This window comes from Thamnophis sirtalis, unplaced genomic scaffold (genome assembly GCF_051295495.1).
Source record: "Thamnophis sirtalis isolate CommonGarterSnake01/CBP01778 unplaced genomic scaffold, rThaSir2_p1.2 scaffold_11, whole genome shotgun sequence".
In the NCBI taxonomy this organism is placed as follows: Eukaryota; Metazoa; Chordata; class Lepidosauria; order Squamata; family Natricidae; genus Thamnophis; species Thamnophis sirtalis.
In genome coordinates, this window is record NW_028261391.1 from 48,484,287 (window position 1) to 48,503,099 (window position 18,813).

The 18,813-nt window shown below is 38.9% G+C and overlaps 1 protein-coding gene across 4 annotated transcripts in view; it reads left to right on the plus strand.

Annotated features, from left to right (window-relative positions):
* Window positions 1–59: 59 nt before the first annotated feature.
* Window positions 60–18,813, plus strand: part of SLK (STE20 like kinase) — a 46,683-nt gene continuing 27,929 nt past the window's right edge. The window contains exons 1-9 of one of the 4 annotated variants that reach the window (XM_014065846.2): window positions 60–234; window positions 551–1,369; window positions 12,736–12,900; window positions 14,043–14,091; window positions 14,692–14,841; window positions 16,226–16,298; window positions 16,512–16,706; window positions 16,969–17,050; window positions 18,501–18,629. In XM_014065846.2, coding sequence (XP_013921321.2) covers window positions 1,220–1,369; window positions 12,736–12,900; window positions 14,043–14,091; window positions 14,692–14,841; window positions 16,226–16,298; window positions 16,512–16,706; window positions 16,969–17,050; window positions 18,501–18,629 — 993 coding nt within the window. In that variant the 5' untranslated portion in view covers window positions 60–234; window positions 551–1,219. Of the gene's footprint in view, window positions 235–550; window positions 1,370–3,496; window positions 3,611–12,735; window positions 12,901–14,042; window positions 14,092–14,691; window positions 14,842–16,225; window positions 16,299–16,511; window positions 16,707–16,968; window positions 17,051–18,500; window positions 18,630–18,813 lie in introns of those variants that run through there. The other 3 variants (XM_014065847.2, XM_014065848.2, XM_087725791.1) reach the window with 3 other exon arrangements.

The following is an 18,813-nucleotide window of genomic DNA, read 5'->3' on the forward strand; positions in this document are numbered from 1 at the left end:
GAGATTCTAGAGGCGTTTGCGTTGCGTGCGGCGGCGGTTGAGAGAACAAGAGCAAAGGAGATTGGAAGGGGGAGTAGAGGAAGCGAGACCGCCGAACCTCCTCCTTGTATGGCTCCGCCCACTTATCTGAGGGAGGCGGGGGAAGGCACAGGAAGTACGAGCGCTTAAGGCGGCGGGCGTCATCATCTCCATCACCTCTCCTGCGGCGGGGGAGACGAGAATCTATCTCGGCTGGTGAGTTTCTCATTCTCATCTATCACCCCCCCCCCACTTTTGTTGGAAGAGACCAGCAGCTGCCATCATTGAGAGTCGCTGCTTTTCCTGGAATAACTCTTTACTCCCAATCTATTTTTCTGCCAACTTTCTCCAACGAAAAATAGGGAGGGGCGGTAAACGGAGGGGAGTAGAGGGGGCTGTTTCCCGGTAGGGAATAACTTTTCATTTCATTTTTAATAAATATATTGTTTGATGGCAGGGGGGGGAAGAAATTTTAAAAAATGGTTGAGGAGTATATTATGCCAATTAATTTCTCGTCTCTCTCTTCCAATAGACAAAATGCTCTCTTGAAGGCAAGTCTTGTCGTGCCTAGGGTAGGAAAGAAGATGCGTATTTTCCGTTCTCGCGGATTGCCGAAGTTTTCAACCACCAAGGAAAGGAGGGTGGTGGCATCTGACGCGATGTTAAGCAGTCTGTGCTGTTGAATAAGGAGGGGCAGATCTTGAATACAGCTGCCTGCTTTTTTGCACACATACTCACCATTTAATATTGGATCCTTTATCTGGAAGAATCTAGTGGGCTTTTTTTGTTTTGTTTTGTCGCTCCTCAACATTCAGACTGTTAGGAGCAATACATCTTTTGGGGAAAGTATCTCTGGAGCCTGGCCATATGTGTTGAGTGAGTAGAAGAACTTAGTGAGAAATTATATGATTATTAGGTTGTTAAACCTACAGCGATAAACTTGTGGGAAACTGCATGTGAGAAACCGCATGTGGCTGGCTGCTACTTGTTCTGGTTGTGAGGTTGGATTATTGTATACCGAATCAAAAATCTAGACTACAAATTGTCCCTATCCACGCCTTTCTTAGCATCGTTGCTGACGCATAGCAGCGAAGTCACACTTTTGTACAGTTTTTCTTTTAGACCATAACAGCAGACACAACAACTGCTTAATTTTTTTCTGAATATTTTTAAAATAGTTTTTTAACTAAAAAGGGCAAATATGTCCTTTTTTAACTTCCGTAAAATCTTCAAGTTGGGAGGTGAAAAGAAAAAGAAACAGTATGAGCATGTCAAGAGAGATTTGAATCCAGAGGACTTTTGGGAAATCATAGGAGAATTGGGTGATGGTGCTTTTGGCAAAGTATTTAAGGTAAGGAATGCTTCTTATTTGATGCTGTTTTGGTAAATTGTATTTTTCTGGGCCCTCTTACATATGAATTTAACAACACCATAAAATTCATAATCCATAGAATAATGAGTGTTGGGCTATCATGATACAGTAAAAATTATGGATTTCTCTTGGATATAAGTAGCTATCAAAATTAGTGATAAGTCAATTTTTATTTATTTATTAACAAACATGTAAAATACACACACACAAAACTTAGATGTACACCACATTTACACAATACAATACGAACAGGAACTTCCTCTTCTTTCTAATCGATACCGCTCACATTATATTATTTCCTCTTCTATTGTATTTCATTTGGATTTCACCATTCTTAACCCTCTTATTTTACTCATAACTATTATTTTTTGAGTTTTGTTATATTCCTTCATTGATTCTTGTTTCTTTCCTCCATCCACCTATACCATTTATCCCATATCTGGTAGAATTCTGATTCTTCTTTTCCCTAGATTTCTTTAGTTAGTTTGTCCATTTCAGCACAATCTATAACCTTTCTTATTATTTCATCTTCGCTTGGAATTAATTTGTTTTTCCATTTTTGGGCAAAGGCAATCCTTGCCACCGTAATTCTATGTAGTATTAAATACTGGATTTCTTTTTTGTATTTCGCAGACCTTATTCCTAATTTTAAAAAACTTCAGGTTTCCATTCTGTTTTAACCCCTGCTATTGCCTTCAGCCAATTTTTGATCCTTTTCCAAAAAAATTTAGCCTCCTCACAGGTCCACCATAAATGGTAATATGTTCCGTGTATTGATTCGCATTTCCCCCCAAAAAAGTCAATTTTTAATTACTGCTTAAAATAAACTGAAAAAAGTTCTTGGAACATAGACCCATCCTCCTTCACTACATTTTGCCAAGGGTTTTTTTTTTTTTTTTTTGGTCTATTTTTCTACTGTCTCTGCTCATTAAAAATAGAAGTATGGTGTCTATAGATAAAAGAAAAAGTGCTCTTCTTCGATTAAGTGTTTGGATTTTTCATACAATACATGACTTTCTTCACCCTAAAGGCTTCAGTTTGATACTGAAAATATATTTAGAAAACATATTCTGAAAAGATTATGACTTTGACTTTATTTGTTTTTGAAATCTTACACTGCTGTTTTATAGAGGGTGGTGAACATATCTTAACAGAAATTTCATCAAGACCAAATGCTTTTAAATAATTATATGATAATGACTTAATATTGTTCCTTCAAAGTGTGGGAAATGAAGTATATTTAGAATAAACTATGATGTTTATTCTAAACAATTGCTATGTATATGCATGCCTTCTGAATCTCATTGAACTTTCATGTTTCCATAAACATTCATAACCCAGCAGTTTTATCCTACCAATTATTTGGTCTGGTGATTAGCTGCCAGTTAGTGATTCTAAGCTGTTTTATTTTCTTCCATAAACTTTACTAAGCTTTTTCTACAGTAAATATTTTTTAAAAAATCTTATTAAGAAAAAATGTTAAACAGACCATTTTTAAAATAAACTTAAACCTTTTTTCATTGTTTGGATTTAATTGTCAACAGCTTAAAAATATGGCAACTTTTTAACAGAACAAAGTTCACTTAATGGAAAGATTTCAATCTACTCCTGCAGGCTTCTCAGCCCATTGGAAAACTGAGGGACTCCTTTCTTGGTGAAAGTTATTGAAGATGCAATGGGGGTGGGGTGATGGACCATGGGCAGTGTTAGTGTAGCTTAGAATCCAACCCATATTATTCAGGAAGAAGAAGCTGACAAGCATGGCCAAGAAATTTTGCTACAAATAATTTACTTTTAATAATTATGATAGCTTTGTGATTTCATTTTTTAATGCTGGTGGTTTTCTTTCTACTTCAGTCATCATTTGGACAGCAGTTTGTGCATGTCAGTCATAAAGCTGCTCACTGTCAATGTCTAATCTTAGATTTGAATTACAAATGGAGATTTTGAATTACAATGACTATAACTTTGTGGAGTGGCAATATTTATAGCTCTGTGATTCAGTCCAATGAATGCAATTGTTGCTTTTGTTTTAATTCCACAAATCAAGGAGGCATGGTAGGCAAGTTGATTCTTGTATTCTTATATTAGTCATTTATATTCCAGGCACATATTGAATAATCTGAGGTCTTCTTTTCATTTTGAATATATTCTGTGTGTCAGTTCACACATACATGCTGGTTCCACCCATTCTTTTATGCAGCAGTCATCTTTTTCAAGGTATAAATTAAATCTTATCTACCTCAAACATTTATTTAAAAAGGAGGAAGCAATATGTGTACTTTGCATCTTTACCTTTTGCTTTAATGGACTTCTCCTGGGAAGGACTTTTTGCTTCCTTCCAGTTCTGTTTTATACTGGATACATTTCCAGGCAATATTTTAAGGATAGTTTCCTGACTATGCAAATTAATCTTTTGCAGCTTGTGATATTCTGCAATATTGATAGAACAATTGGATTTTTTTTCTTAATATATTTAATTGAGGACATATTTATGACAATATTTCCTTCAGTATGGAGTTATATAATATTTAATAAATAAATTGAAAGGAATTGCCTGAAACAGTTCCCTCATTCTCCTTCATTCTGTATCCTTGCCCATCACTAACTATCATAAAAGTTGCTCTAGAGTTCTGGTAAGATCCATTTAGGACAACAAATGAATGAAATCAAGTTGCTTATTCTAAAGCCCATTTAATAATAAAATGGAAGCTATTCCAGAATAGTTCAAAGTAAATTGACTAACTGAACAGAAGTAGCAGCAATAGTAAACCAAATAAATAAAAATGTTTGTTTATGTCAAAATGGTTAAAAATAAACAAAATATTTATATTAAAAAACTTTTTATTTGGAAAGGATTCTGCTTTGGTTTCTTTTTCTCTGTATGATAATAACCTGTTGTAATCATGGAAATTGCTGTCCATAGGAGGTAAATAAAAGAATTGTTCGATTTAGTATAATGTATCTGTTTTTGTTTACCCCTTTATAGCTAGCCTTGTCATTTTATTTATTCTTACAACTGTAAGAATGCTGTATTTTTAGAACTGTATACTGTATTGTTGTCTTTTTCTTAACTAAAGTATTTGGTTTTTATGACATACATATAAAATCTTTTTGTTATGATCAAAAATCATTGCACGTACAAACGTTAAACTAAAACTGCAGCAGAATGAACTTTTCTAAATAGAACAATATTTCTGCCAAGACGAGATTGTTTTATAATAGTTTCATTAGATAAGAAATATTGTTCTTGATCATATTACAAACATGAAGTTTGTATGATAAATATTTGCTATGGAGTACAACATTATTTTTTTCTTCAGGACTAACAAATTTGAATCGCTATAGTTTTGTCAGCTAACATTTAAGAATAAACAGTTTAGTTACAAAGACCGTTGACTGTGATAGATGATACAAAGCAGATAAGTTGCATCTGACAAAGGGAGTTGGAACTCATGAAAGAATATACTGCAATAAATATGCTGTTCTTTAAGAAGATGCGTATTGTTTGTAGATAAATGATACTCTATCTGAATTAGTATGTATTTTCTAAATTTTGAGTTGCATATGCTAACATCTATGGGCTATGTGTAGAAATTTGAAGGTTGCATGACATTATGGCCAAAAATGAACATTCTGATTTTGTTGATGTTATCAACAGAGAAATGTTATTGAATTTATTTTTGCATATTATCCTGCTTCTGCTCTGCAGAGCTGAGGAGAAGTATACTATATCTTTACATTGCTAATGGAGTGAGTTTCATCTCTTAACTTTCATGGAAAATAAATGGTAAGCAGGAGACTAATCTAATCCCATCTAACAGACAAAGGAAGAGTAGCTTTATTACAGTGACTTATACTTTAATTTTTTTGTTACAAAATTTTTTCTTCCTGAACACTTGGGTGTATTTTATAGATTTTTGACTACTAATAGTGAGAATAACTTGTAATTTAACCTATAATGGACTGTTTTATAGAAATCTTCTGTTTTTACACAATGTACACCCTTTTATATCTATTGGCTATGTTGCCAACATAAAAGAAACATGAAAACATGGAATTGTTGAAGCACATCCAGTAAGATCCCACAGATTGGGCCTCCTTCAGATGCCGTCAGCCAGACAGTGTCGGCTGGCGGGCCCTCGGAGGAGAGCCTTCTCTGTGGCTGCTCCGACTCTCTGGAACCAGCTACCCCCGGAGATCCGGACCATACCCACTCTCATGGCCTTCAGGAAAGCTGTAAAAACTTGGCTGTTCCAGCAGGCCTGGGGCTGTTGACCTCACTGTTGAGGTCCAACCCCGATTAGAATGAATGTATGCGGGTGTTGCTGTTTTTAAACTGTTTCTTTTCTCGTTATGTGTTTTTCTTATTATTATTTTTTGTAAGCCGCCCGGAGTCCTTCGGGATTGGGCGGCTTATAAATATATTTAATAAAATAAAATAAATAAATAAATAAATAAAATAACTATGGAGACCTAAAAGTAGTGGCTCTTCTGCTTGGCTATACCAAGTATGTTATTATATATGCAAATGAGACAGATATACAAGAGAGTCAAATAACATTAAAAGAAATGGTCAGTATGAAAAAAATTGTTTCCAGGACAGAAAAATGTAGTACGCTTATTAATCCAACAAACAAATTTTTGCCTCTGCTTCACATAAAAGTCAAGACTGATGAAAAATTTGTGGGAATGTTGAACAAGGAAAGTGAAGATTTTTGTTATTTCGAACAGATGTTTCTAAGAAAAACTAATGCCAAGATTAAGGAAGACGTTTTTGTTGGTCCACAGATCAGATATGTCATCAGTGACACACTTTGAAGATCTGTTAGTGGGGCCAGATAAAATCACCTTGAAAGCATTCAAGAATGTTGTTGAGAATTTCCTTGGCAACTGCAGACTACATTCAGCTGGTTGACAAATTTCTTATAGTATACAAGACCATAAGGTGTAACATGTCACTAAAGATTCAGTTTTTGCATTCATACTTGGATTTCTTTTCCAAAAATCTAGGTACAGTCAGTGATGAACATGATGAAAGTTTTCACCAGAACAATTGTCAGGCATAAAAGGCCAAGCCCACACCTGAAGGTTCAATTAACTGATTTATTGATGAAAGCGTGGACCTAGAAATCTTCTCAACAAATGCTCAGCATTTGATTAGAATTAAATAAGAGGCAATAGAAGCCAAGGGTGGTTTGGCTAATTCATTTCTGCCCATGTCATGTGATGATTCTAGGCTGATCCCTCTTTTCATTTCTCCCCCTGGCTCTGCCAGTTCGTCTCCTACACAATGGAAAAATGGCATCAGGACAACTGGAATCCATCAATGCTGACTGACTTGTTGGACACTGCAGCAAGATATATCAGATGCTGAGTACAAAAGAAAATTGGCAGCAAAAGCTGTTAGCCCCGTTGAACTCATTCATGTCGGAAACATTATAGAATTAAATGCATTATAATCATTAAAAATAATTTCATATTTTTCAAGTTTCCTACATGATACAGTTGTTTTAAAATTATATTTGGGTTCATTTTGAAGGTGTCTATCACCAATTTTTTTCAGGAAGCAAATCTTTTGGAAAAATGTGTTATCCAGTGATACTGTGGTTTCCTTAGAACCAAATTTTAGGAGCAATAATATATTCCTAAAGTATATAGGGGCTCAGGAAACAGAACATTTGAAAAAAACCATCTATTGTTATAGTTTATTCTTAGTTTCTTGAATTTCTTTCATTTGGAAAAAAAGGATGAATAAATAATGAATTGGAAAAGAATTAACCTAACATTGGAAGGAAAGTTTTGAAAGAGCCTTGATAGACCGACAGAAAGACAAGCCTTCCAAAGCACTTGGAAAGTGTGTTTCATAAAGCATGATAGCATTTTCAAACCATCTGATCCTCTGGAAGGTTGAGTCAATTGTTTGAAAAGCAGTCCTCCATATCTGTAGATGCAATGATAAAATTTATCCTGGGACTTTGCACATTGTGAGTTACTTCTTTGCAGTCTAAAGCAGGAGCGATTGTTTAACACTTAAGAAAAAAATGCCTTTTTCGCACACTATGAAACTTTTGAATGATTGTGCGGTGTAATGTAACATCTTGCAAGTTACATATCCTGTCAAAGTGACTTACAAATATTACAGTCTTTATTAAATATTACAATACAAGGTGCCCCAATTGCAACCCTGTTCCATTCTATTTAGTTTCTACACATAACGTCTGGTGAGGTTATTGTCATTTTGGGATTAGTACCATCAATACATTGATGATACTCAGTTGTACATTTCAGCTCTGGGTTCTAGACTTACACTTCCCAATCGATGAGCAGGTGACAGACATGGCCAAGAGGGCCCTTGTGCTTCTCCTGGAACACATGCCTTTTACTTCCTTGTTTGATTATTGCAGTGTGCTTTAAATGGCTCTGCCATTGAACCAGTTTAGAATCTGTCCCAGAACACACAAATGTAGGGAGTTTTGGATGCAAACTGATAACACTAGTTATAGTTTTTTTTTATAATAGCATCTTTGTTTTGTGGGATGCAAGGCTTCCAGGCTTAATTTAGGGTACTGTTTAAAATCTACAAAGTTTTCCAGAGGAAGGGAGGGAGTGGTCACGTGTGGGTATTCTCAAAGCCTGATTGGTCCAAAGACTGAGAGCAAACTTAAATACTGATGCCTTCCAATCCTGGCCCAGTTCCTCTCAGTCTTTCTTGGTCCAAGAACTATTGAGAATATTCCTGGTAGGATTCTGTTTATTTCAATCTAATCTCTCATTTGGTTTAATTGGGCATTTTAAAAGTTTTTCCTAAATTCTAAATTGTGCAGCTGCGGCCCCAAGGGACAGTTCTCTGCCTCGGGTGGTTGGGGAGGGCCCTGTGAGGCATTTTGCCTCCCCCCCCCGCGGGCCCGGAGCCTCAGCTCTATCCCCGGGATTGTGGGGGTGCCAGCTCCTGTTACTGCTGCTATAACAGCAGCTTGGCTTGTTTGTTTTGCTGAAAGAAGCGGCTGCGGTGCCACGAGGAGCGCACGAGCCGCCCGCGGCACCGCCGATAGCTCAGAGCGGCTGTTGCGCTTCCGTCTTGATCAAGTTCGCTGCTAGTGACCTGCGGGGGAGGGAGAGCATGCCTGGGCTCCACGTGGCCTCCCCCGACTTTGCCAGAAGCAGCGCGTGCTGCTGGATGCCTGGCTAAGCCATGAAGGTCTCCTTTCGGCCCCTTCGTGGCACGGAAGGTTCTGGTGGCCATTTTGAATCGCCACTACGTGCGTGAGGAGCACGCCTTGGCCTACGGCAGCTAAGGCCTCTTGCGGCACAGGAGACAGCGGGCCTGGGTCTCGTTGGGGCCTGCGGCCTGGGAACACGGTTCTGGCACTTTGGGCACGTGAGTACGACATGGAGGAGAATTCTGAGATCCCCCAGGGCCACCTGGTGAGCCCGATGAAGGAGGGGGAAGGCCTAGTGCAGGAAGCGGAGCAAGGGGTTCCCCCCGGGTGCACTGGCTGCCCAGCGCCCGTCTAGGTCCTCCACTAGGGAGGAAGTCAAGAAGCACAGGGCAATTGAGAAGATTTTTGTCAGGGCAGAGAGGCAGGCCAGGCCTTCTGGGCCCTTATCCCGAGATAGATCCAGGTCTCCTCTTGGGCCTCTTTCTGCACGCTGTTCTCCTAGGGGGTTTAGCCCTTCTTCTCCCTCGGTCTCTCCAGACAGGCCTCATTCCTATTCCTGGAGGAGGAGGTCCCCCTCTCCCTCCCCTTCGGGGGATCCTTTGGAGGGTACGTCTAGGGGACCCTGCCCTGCATGCAGGTTGGCTCCCCAGGGGCCTAGTTCTGCTTTTGGTGATATAGAAGATTTGGAACAACTCCCTGAGGGTCTTAAGAGGCTTATTTCTGCTGCCATCTCGCGGGGCATTGCCCAGCGGGATAAGGGTTCCTTTTCTTCCAGGTATGGGGGTCTAGGCAGGGCCCAGTATCGTGCTTCCTCTCCTTCCATGGTTAGTGAAGTTTTGGTGATGGGGGAGGATAATCTCCAGGACATGGGTTTCTCAGATGACGAGAATGGGGGGCCCTCAGATGAGCCCTCTTCTGCAGGTCTCTTTGTCCCAGCCATGTTCCAGATTCTCTTGAGCAAGGCAGGGAAGACCACCAAGGTGAGGACTGGGGATCCTTCGGTGCCACCACCTAGGAATCCTGACATGGCTATGTTCTCTGCCACGGCCACGAATAAGGAGGAGATTCCAGCTCCTCCCTTGTTTATGGAGGTCCTGACCAACCAGTGGATGCGTCCCTCCAATTTCTCGACTCCTGGGAGTAATGACCACCGGCACAATAATGTGGAGCAGACCTTTGCCCAGGCCATTCAGTTGCCGGCCATTGACACCCCAGTGGCTACCCTGGTCTCCTCTCCGGTGGTATCGGGCGATGCGGCAGACAAATTGAAGCCGGAGGATAAGCCCGCTGAGCTTACCTTAAGAAAGAATTTTAATGCCACGGCATGGGCTATCAAGTCCGCAGCCTCGGCCTCTTATTTCAACCGTGCCATGGTCATGTGGCTTAAGCAGCTCCAGGAGCGCATTCCCATCCAGGACGAGCGGCTCCACCAGGATCTGATCAAGATCATGGCGGCCTCCCAGTTTTCAGCGGATGTAACCCTGGACACGGTAAAGTTTGCGTCCAGTGCCTTGGCCATTTCGGTCACATCTTGCAGGCTCTTATGGCTGCGCCACTGGCAGATGGATAACAAGGCCAAGTGGAATTTGGCGGCTGCTCCGTTCAAGGGGCCTAATCTTTTTGGGGAGGCCCTCGACCCCATTCTGGTCGAGAATAAAGACAAAAAGAAAGTTCTGCCATCTAATGCTAAGAAAACTGAGGCTAGGGCTCATCCTTACCGTAGGCAGCAGTATAGGGCTTCAGATTTCGACTATAACCAGCGTTTTTCTTCTTTCCGCTCTGACAGGCAGTTTTCCAGGTCATCCTTTAGGACAGAAACCGTTTCCAGCACCAGTCCAGATGGCCCTTTCGTGGGGGAGGCGGCCATCCCTACTGCGGGGGGAAGTGGCTCAAACCCGAGTCGTCCCATCGGCGGCCGCCTGTCCCTCTATGCGGATCAATGGGATGAGATCACGTCGGACACTTGGGTCTGAGCCACGGTTCGTCACGGTCTCAGGTTGGAATTTCTCTCCAACCTGCCGAATCTCTTCAAGTTGTTCCCTCCGTCCTGGAGCCTGGAACGCTGCCGCCTGATGGATCAGGCTATTGTCCATCTTCTCGACATTCAGGCGGTGGAGGTAGTTCCTCTTGGGGAACGGGGCCTGGGCCACTACTCCTACCTGTTCGTGGTTCCGAAGAGCTCGGGGGGCTGGAGGGCAATTCTGGACCTTGAGCGCCTGAACCGTTTTCTGGTGTACAGGCGATTCAAAATGTTCTCCCTCAAATCTATCCTTCAGGGCATCAGAAAAGGGGACTTCTTGGCTTCCGTGGACCTCACGGAGGCCTATCTTCACATCCCTATTCTTCCTGGTCATCGCAGGTCCCTGAGGTTCTCGCATGGGGAACGTCACTACCAATACAGGGCTCTCCCCTTTGGGCTGGCCTCGGCTCCCTGGGCCTTCACGAAGGTTCTGGCGGCCCTGGCAGCTCATCTGCACTCCATCCCGGTGAGGCTCCAATGTTATTTAGACAATGTCTCGGTTCAGGCGGGGTCTCTTCCTCAGGCCATCTCGGACCTTCAGCTCACCATTTGGAGCCTTCAGAGCCTAGTTTTTTCGGTAAACTTCCCCAAGAGCCACCTTTCCCCCTCCATACGCATTCTTCACCTAGGGACGGTCATAGACTCCGTGTTGGGGGTGGTGCGCCTGTCCCAGGAACATCAGAGCAGCCTACGTCGACTGGCAGGAAGCGTTCACGGAAGTCGGTTAGTTTCGATCCTTACTCTATCACATTTATTGGGCAAGATGGTCTCTTGCATCGGGTTTATCCCGTGGGCCAGGCTTCACCTTCGGCCTCTCCAGTGGGTGCTCATCCCCTTTCAGAGGGGGCGATTAAGCAGTTCTCTTCGGACTCTCAGCTGGGTGGCCTTTGTCCGGTGGTATTCTCCTCTTGGCATTTCTCCCAACAGAGCCACTATTCCCAACCTCTTGGACTTCCTGCAAAAGGGCCTTGACGACGGGCTTTCTCAGAATACGTTGCGCCACCAGATGGCGGCTTTGTCTTCGGTCCTGGGGGTGTGTGGGGTCTTCTTTCCTCTCCCATGTTCCCCTGATCAAGCGTTTCCTGAAGGGGGCGGCTAATCTCAGGCCTCCCCCCGTACACAGGTTCCCCATGTGGGATCTTCCCCTGGTTCTCAGGGCTTTGACAGGGGCCCCATTCGAACCTCTCCGGTCTGTTCATCTATGGTTCTTGTCTCTGAAGGTAGCTTTCCTGGTGGTGGTTACCTCCACCCGACGTATTTCAGAGCTGGGCGCCCTGTCTTCCAGGGACAATCTTTGCCATTTTCACCAGGACAGGGTGGTGATTCGCCTTGATCCTACCTTCATACCGAAGGTGAACTCTCCCTTTCATAGGGCTCAGGAGATCGTCCTGCCCGACTTTTGCCTGAGCCCGTCCAATGATAGGGAGAGGCTCTGGCATCGGTTGGACGTGCGCCGCACTCTGCAGATCTACCTCCGGCGGACCGAAGGGGTCCGTAGGTCGGAGGCCTTATTTGTTCTGTTCTAGCCATGAATTTTAGGTTCTAGGATGTCCTCGGCCACCATTGGCCATTGGCTGTGTCAGGCCATTGCGGAGGCCTATGGTGCGGCATTGGAATATTAAGAATTATATAAAATTTATCACAGTTGTTTCAATTATCAAGGTAAAATACTACAAGAATATTATACAATAACATTATACAAATAAAATTATATACTTTGTATATAATACAAAGAAACCATTGCATAGTGGTAAATCACATGCTTTTTAGATCAGAGAATTCCTGGTGTAACATTTTGTTTTAATGTGCTTTGTGTTTTCTACATTTTGGTTTCCCAATTAATTTGTGAATAGAATAAGCTTTAGTGCTGATACTTGGAAGAAATAGGCAGATTATAATCCTATCTAGACAACACAGATGTGTTCTGCTTTCTTCCTCAGCTAAGACTGTTTTCAGTAAGATGGAGTCAACTTGAAGGCTTTGCAGAAGGAAAGGTTGCATTGAATAAATCAAAGAAGAAAGTGCTAATAATATGTTAGATGATCCAGTATATTTTAGTATTTTTTACAAAATATCCAAAACATGGAGGAAAGCTTGAATAAAATGTCTGCAGTATAAAAGAATAAAACAACCAACCAGTTCTGCTTTAATGTTTTCTGCAGGCTCAGAACAAAGAAACAAAAGTCCTTGCTGCTGCAAAGGTCATTGATACTAAATCCGAAGAAGAACTTGAAGACTATATGGTTGAAATTGATATCTTAGCATCCTGTGATCATCCTAATATTGTCAAATTGCTAGATGCTTTTTATTATGAAAATAATCTTTGGGTAAGTGGTTACTTTTGTTCCACCGCTTGTGGAGATACTGTGTATTAAATATTAACATTGCCTCCATGCAATCTGCATTTTTTTAAAAATACATTTTTAGAGACAGATTTGCAATTCCCTGCATTTATTGAGCATTTTAAACAAAGCATAACTGATAGCTGATTACTAAGGCAAGTCAGATTGGGTGACCTAAGAAACTCAAAAAAAACATACTCTGTTCTATTAATTAATCATGTCCTGGCTTAATTTCATCTAATAACAGAAATAGAGAGGCAAGGCTGCATGACTCTTTTCTATTTAATTCTCAATAGAAATAATTTGGAGAAATAAGCAGCTCTTAACAAATATAGGCCTAAAAACAAGTCAATTATTTTTTGGAGTATAAGACGCAACTTTCCCCCCGCCCCTAAAAGTGTGAAAATGTTGGTGCATCTTATACACCAAATGCAGCCATTTTTGGCTACCCGAAGCCCCGCCACCACATCTCATTTTTGTGAAAAACAGGGCGTTTTTTACAATAACGGAGGCTTTTTTGCCTTGTTTCAGCCCCCAGCAGCACTCTGCATGGTTCAGCAGGGCAAGGCAAAAAAGCCTCCGTTTTTTTCAGGGGCAAAAAGCCTCTGGTTTTGATCAGCAGGGCTGGGGCAAGGCAAAAACGGGGGCATTTTTGCCTTGCACCAGCCCTGCTGAACCCTGCAGAGTGCTGCTGGGGGCTGAGGGAAGGCAAAAACTTTTTTTTCTTACTTACCTCTTCAAAATCTTGGTGCATCTTATACATTAGTGTGTCTTATAGTCCGAAAAATGCGGTAGTACATCATATTCAAGTTTCACACCACATATCATCAAATGCATCCATTACGTTTAATATATTCGTAAGACATATAAAGATTATGATCCATTTTGATTTTGAATTACAGCGGATTTGGGCCTTTTAATGAAATTAACCAAACTTATTAATTTCCCCAAAGTTTAAGCAACTCTTTCCAACTAAAAGTGGCCATTTTGAGTTAAAATGTTTCATATTCAAACTGTTTTGCATACTTCTAACCCGAAGTTTAGTATAGGTGATTAAGCTTAATTCCTGTTCTTCAATAAGCCAATTTGAAAAGTAAACATCTATATTACTTTCTTTAAATATGCAGATCCTCATTGAGTTCTGTGCTGGTGGTGCAGTTGATGCAGTAATGTTGGGTAAGTACAACAACATTCAAAATGTTGGCAAAATAGATAATTTCATTGGTAGGTTCTGTTATTTTTAGAATATGAGTACAGTAATGCCTAGTACTTTTTTTGTATAATTTACAGAGATAGAATACACATGAGCGCACAATGTTAGATTATGATTTTAAGTAATACTTTTAATTTTAAAACCTATGTGTGATGGTAGTGGGAAAGGTCTTGGGTGGTTGAAGAGATGCTGCCTAAGGAACAGATAAGACACAATAGATTCTGCACTGGTTAGTGGGTAGGCCAAGAGTTTCAGAAGGGCCCCTCCTTAGTTTCTCAGGCTGTAAAGGATATGGTGGAAGAATATCATTTGCAAATTTGCAAGATTTTGTTAATGTAGCTTTACAATAAAATTATAAATTATTGCTTATTTGGTCATATTTCCTGCTGGTCTACCGGGTAAAACTTGGCATTATATCATTTTAATATTGAAATCTATATAATTTATTTTGGATATTTTGACCTAGCAACACTCCTCCCTCAACCCCCTGCATATTTTACTTTAATTATCAAGATTTTTGGCAAAAGAAGATATTTAAATGTAAGAGTATGCTTTCCTTGTAGAACTGGAAAGACCGCTGACAGAGCCACAGATCAGAGTAGTTTGCAGGCAGACTCTTGATGCGCTGCATTATCTGCATGAAAACAAGATCATTCACCGAGATCTGAAAGCTGGCAATATTCTTTTCACTTTGGATGGAGATATCAAACTAGGTGAGTATTCTATTTCTTAATATAGGAGAGAGTTACATTGTTTTAATTCTAGTGTAGTATCAGTAATAGTTTCTCAATAAATATAGACAGCTATTTCTAGGTTATAGGACCTTAATTATTAGATCTGCTTTAGCTGATTTCAATTTCAAAGAAAACTTTTTTTCCATTGCATGAAGTACCTTAATACAGATAATGCCAATAGAAGAAACTATATGTAGTTCAGGCTTGAACTTTGGGTCCTTGGTGCTTTCTGAGCATAGTTATTTGTTTGCAGAAGTTTTGTTACCAAACTAGATAATACCTTCAATGCTAAAAAGAAATGGAGTTTGCTCTCTGTTTGTATGCAATAGCTTTGCCCTGTTAGTGTTGGTAGAGGAGTTGTTTTCTCATTGGTAGTTCCTTGGTTAGGTTACTGTTTACTTCTTGATTGTCTGGTGTCAATCCCTGCTTATAATGTTGTTTATCTTTATGTGCCTATTGATGGCTGATTTGTCTGAGTTGAAAGATTAATCTTCCTCACTGCAGAAGATGAATTTTCTCATGTCTTTTGATAGCTAGTTGGTGCTCATGCATATACTCTGTTAATTTTCTGCATGTTTGTCTTACATAGTGTTTATAACATTCCTTACCCTGTATGTTGTAGATGACTTGTGTTTTTATTTCTTGGGCTGCTGGGCCTTTTTGATTATTTGACATGTTTTAAAGAGCTTTGGTTGATTTGTGTGCTGTGATGATGCCATGTGGTTGTAATACTCTCTTGGTTGTTCCTGGGGTACCATTTAAATCCTGAAATTGTCATCTTAATGGAAATTGCTTTCCTGCCATACATGCATATGGAATTCTATTTAAAAAAATGGTCAAACGTATCATACTCATACTTGCTTTTTATTATAATGTCTTGCAGTTATAGATACAGGCTTGATGATTTGCTTTTATGCTTTTCCCTCTCCTTTCCTTTTACTTATTTAATATTTTAATTACCATTCTAATTTACATTTAATATAGTGCATGTGTCAAAGACAGCAATAAAAGTTGATCTACTTACCATAAGACTTTTGACAAGTTATACTGAATCTCACATTAAATCAACATAAAGGATATACATCTCATTTGTCTCTTTATTTTTTTAATTTATACCAATTAGTAAAATATATATGTATTGAAAATAACTTTTACTTATGAGATATTGACATGTTTTTTAAAATATTAAATGCATGAAGTAATTGTTCCAAATATATATCTTGGAGAAAAAATGGAATCGAGATAGCTAAGAATGAAACAATGTTTTCTCATTTGGGAAGGTAGGAAACAAAGCAGATAGCTTTGAAACATACATGCAAATTGCTACTTGTGATTCTAAATCAATATTTTTTATTTGTTGAAGCGGATTTTGGAGTATCAGCTAAAAATACACGTACAATCCAGAGACGAGATTCTTTCATTGGCACTCCATATTGGTAAGGCATTTTATAGCCTTTTGAGAATAAACTTTATACATATAACATTGTATATTTTTAGATGAGATATATATATGAGATAAGAAAAATGACAACATTTTTAAGTAATGATAACATAAACAATATTGATGTTACATTCCTTAGTTCTTGAATTGGGTCTTAGCTCAGGCCTTATTTATTGCTAACAATGTGGGGTTTTTTTCCTTACCCTAGGATGGCTCCTGAAGTGGTCATGTGTGAGACATCTAAAGACAGACCTTATGATTATAAAGCTGATGTTTGGTCTTTAGGTGTCACTTTAATAGAAATGGCTGAAATAGAACCACCTCATCATGAATTGAATCCAATGCGTGTTCTGCTGAAAATAGCGAAGTCTGAACCACCTTCGTTGGCACTACCTTCAAAATGGTTATTTTTCTCTATCTATTTATATATTTATTATCAGCACTAGAATAAACTGACAAAAAGAAATATTTGCTCCAAAGTTGACAAAAACTTTTCCCAAAGATATCTTAAGCCTATATTCTAAAGTACTGTAATAAAAGAAAACCACCTGTTATAAATGAATGGAAATATCAATTATTTACATTTTATTTCTACCATTATTTACAATTAACTTATAATTATAATTTTATCTTTATAACTTACCAATTTAATTGCTTTTATGTAGGTCTGCTGATTTTAAGGATTTCTTAAAGAAATGTTTGGAAAAGAATGTCGATGCCAGATGGAACATTGCTGAACTTCTGCAGGTATGAAGAATGAAATATTTTACTATTTGGACTTCTGTTTTCAAATCATATAGCATTCAGAAGGAGCAATTGAAGACATAAATATGCTAAAATGAGACATGTAAAATGTTTAATATTGTAATAGCATCCATCAAATCTGAAGCACTGGTAATTTATGCTCTATTCCCACAGCTAAATTATAACAAAAAGAATTAAGAATTTTTAATGCAATAATAGATATAGTTAAATGTACAAATAGCACTTTGCTTTAAAATTTAATTAAATGTCCATTTGGAGAAAAACAGGATCAGACATACCTGTCAATGCTGCTTCGCTTATTAACCAAGAAAGCAACCACTCAACTCCATTTTGCAGAATTAAGAGTACTTTTACTGATTATAAGTAAATAGAAGCTGAGCAAAGCTAGATCTGAGCAAAAGCGCGCGAAAACATTAGATATCAATACATGACCCATTCCCCTCCCCTTGGTAACCCCAGTCCATAGTCCAGTCCAATATCTCCACAGCTGTCAGGTGGGAGACATCTTCAAAAAGCATCATCAGGTTGGTATGCCGGACAGTTGGCCTTGGCAGGAAACTCCCCTCCTTGCCACACGTGCAGAAGTTGGTGAGAACAATTCCCAATTAACAGTCCTCCTGTATAGATTATTTCCCTCACCCAAATACCATGCCCTCCCTCCCCGTTTCAATGGTAGCCGAAAAGCAAGCAGCAAAACAGAGGCTGACAATACCTTTCTCCCATACTGGTATGGAAAAAGGACAGACTTGTATTCATTTTTAAGATGAACTGAAATTAATACAGGTTAATCTAGTCTAATTATTGTTTAATAATTTTGGCATCTATTTTTATGTTTGATTTCACTACCATAATTTAAAAGGATTATGTTTCATATTTATAAGGATAATTTGTAAATTAGGCTTGAAGAATTTCTGGACTTAACAGCTTTGAAATCTTTGAATTTAGTAGAAATGTTTTGAGAAAATATATTCAAATACAGGATTTCTAATTCTATTCAAGTAGTGTTGGATGTTGTTCAAAAAACTAGAGTGCTTGTAGATTCCATTCATAATTGTGGAATTGAATTAGCCTATGACTTACTTTCTTCCCAAATTCTTTGTTTTATGATAAAATATATCCATAAATGAAACCATGCAGAGAGGACAGTTTTCCAGAAAAATAATTTCTGCTTTGCGCCTGCAATATAGTTTACTTAAGCAGAAATAAATAGAAACACATTTAGACTTCCAAATATAAGAAGTTACTGAAGAATAAAATGGTTTTTTAAATGAAAAAAAATATTGTTTAGAATTTTGTACAAGAATGGTTCAGTGGAAAAATTAGTTGTAAGCTTTTAATAGAAACCTATTTTTTTTACTTTTCTTGCATCATTTTTTTCATTTTAATTTAAAGCTTTTTAATTTTGATTAAATTCTATATGCTTTTTCTCTAGCACCCATTTGTTACAGTAACTTCCAATAAACCAATCAGAGAGCTGATTGCAGAAGCAAAGGCTGAAGTCACTGAAGAAGTAGAGGATGGAAAAGATGAAGATGAAGAGGAGGAATCCGAAAATTCTCTAGTGAGAAATTTAAAATGTGTACATTAAAAAGAAACTTTGCATTGCAAGCCTAGTGTATAAATTATATTAATTTTTGTTAATGCAAAATTTTTATTATAGAGTTAAATGTCATATAAGCTAATTTCGTCTTCCAATTACTGTAACCTAAAATATTGTCCAGCTTTCTGGTATAAATGCTAAGTAA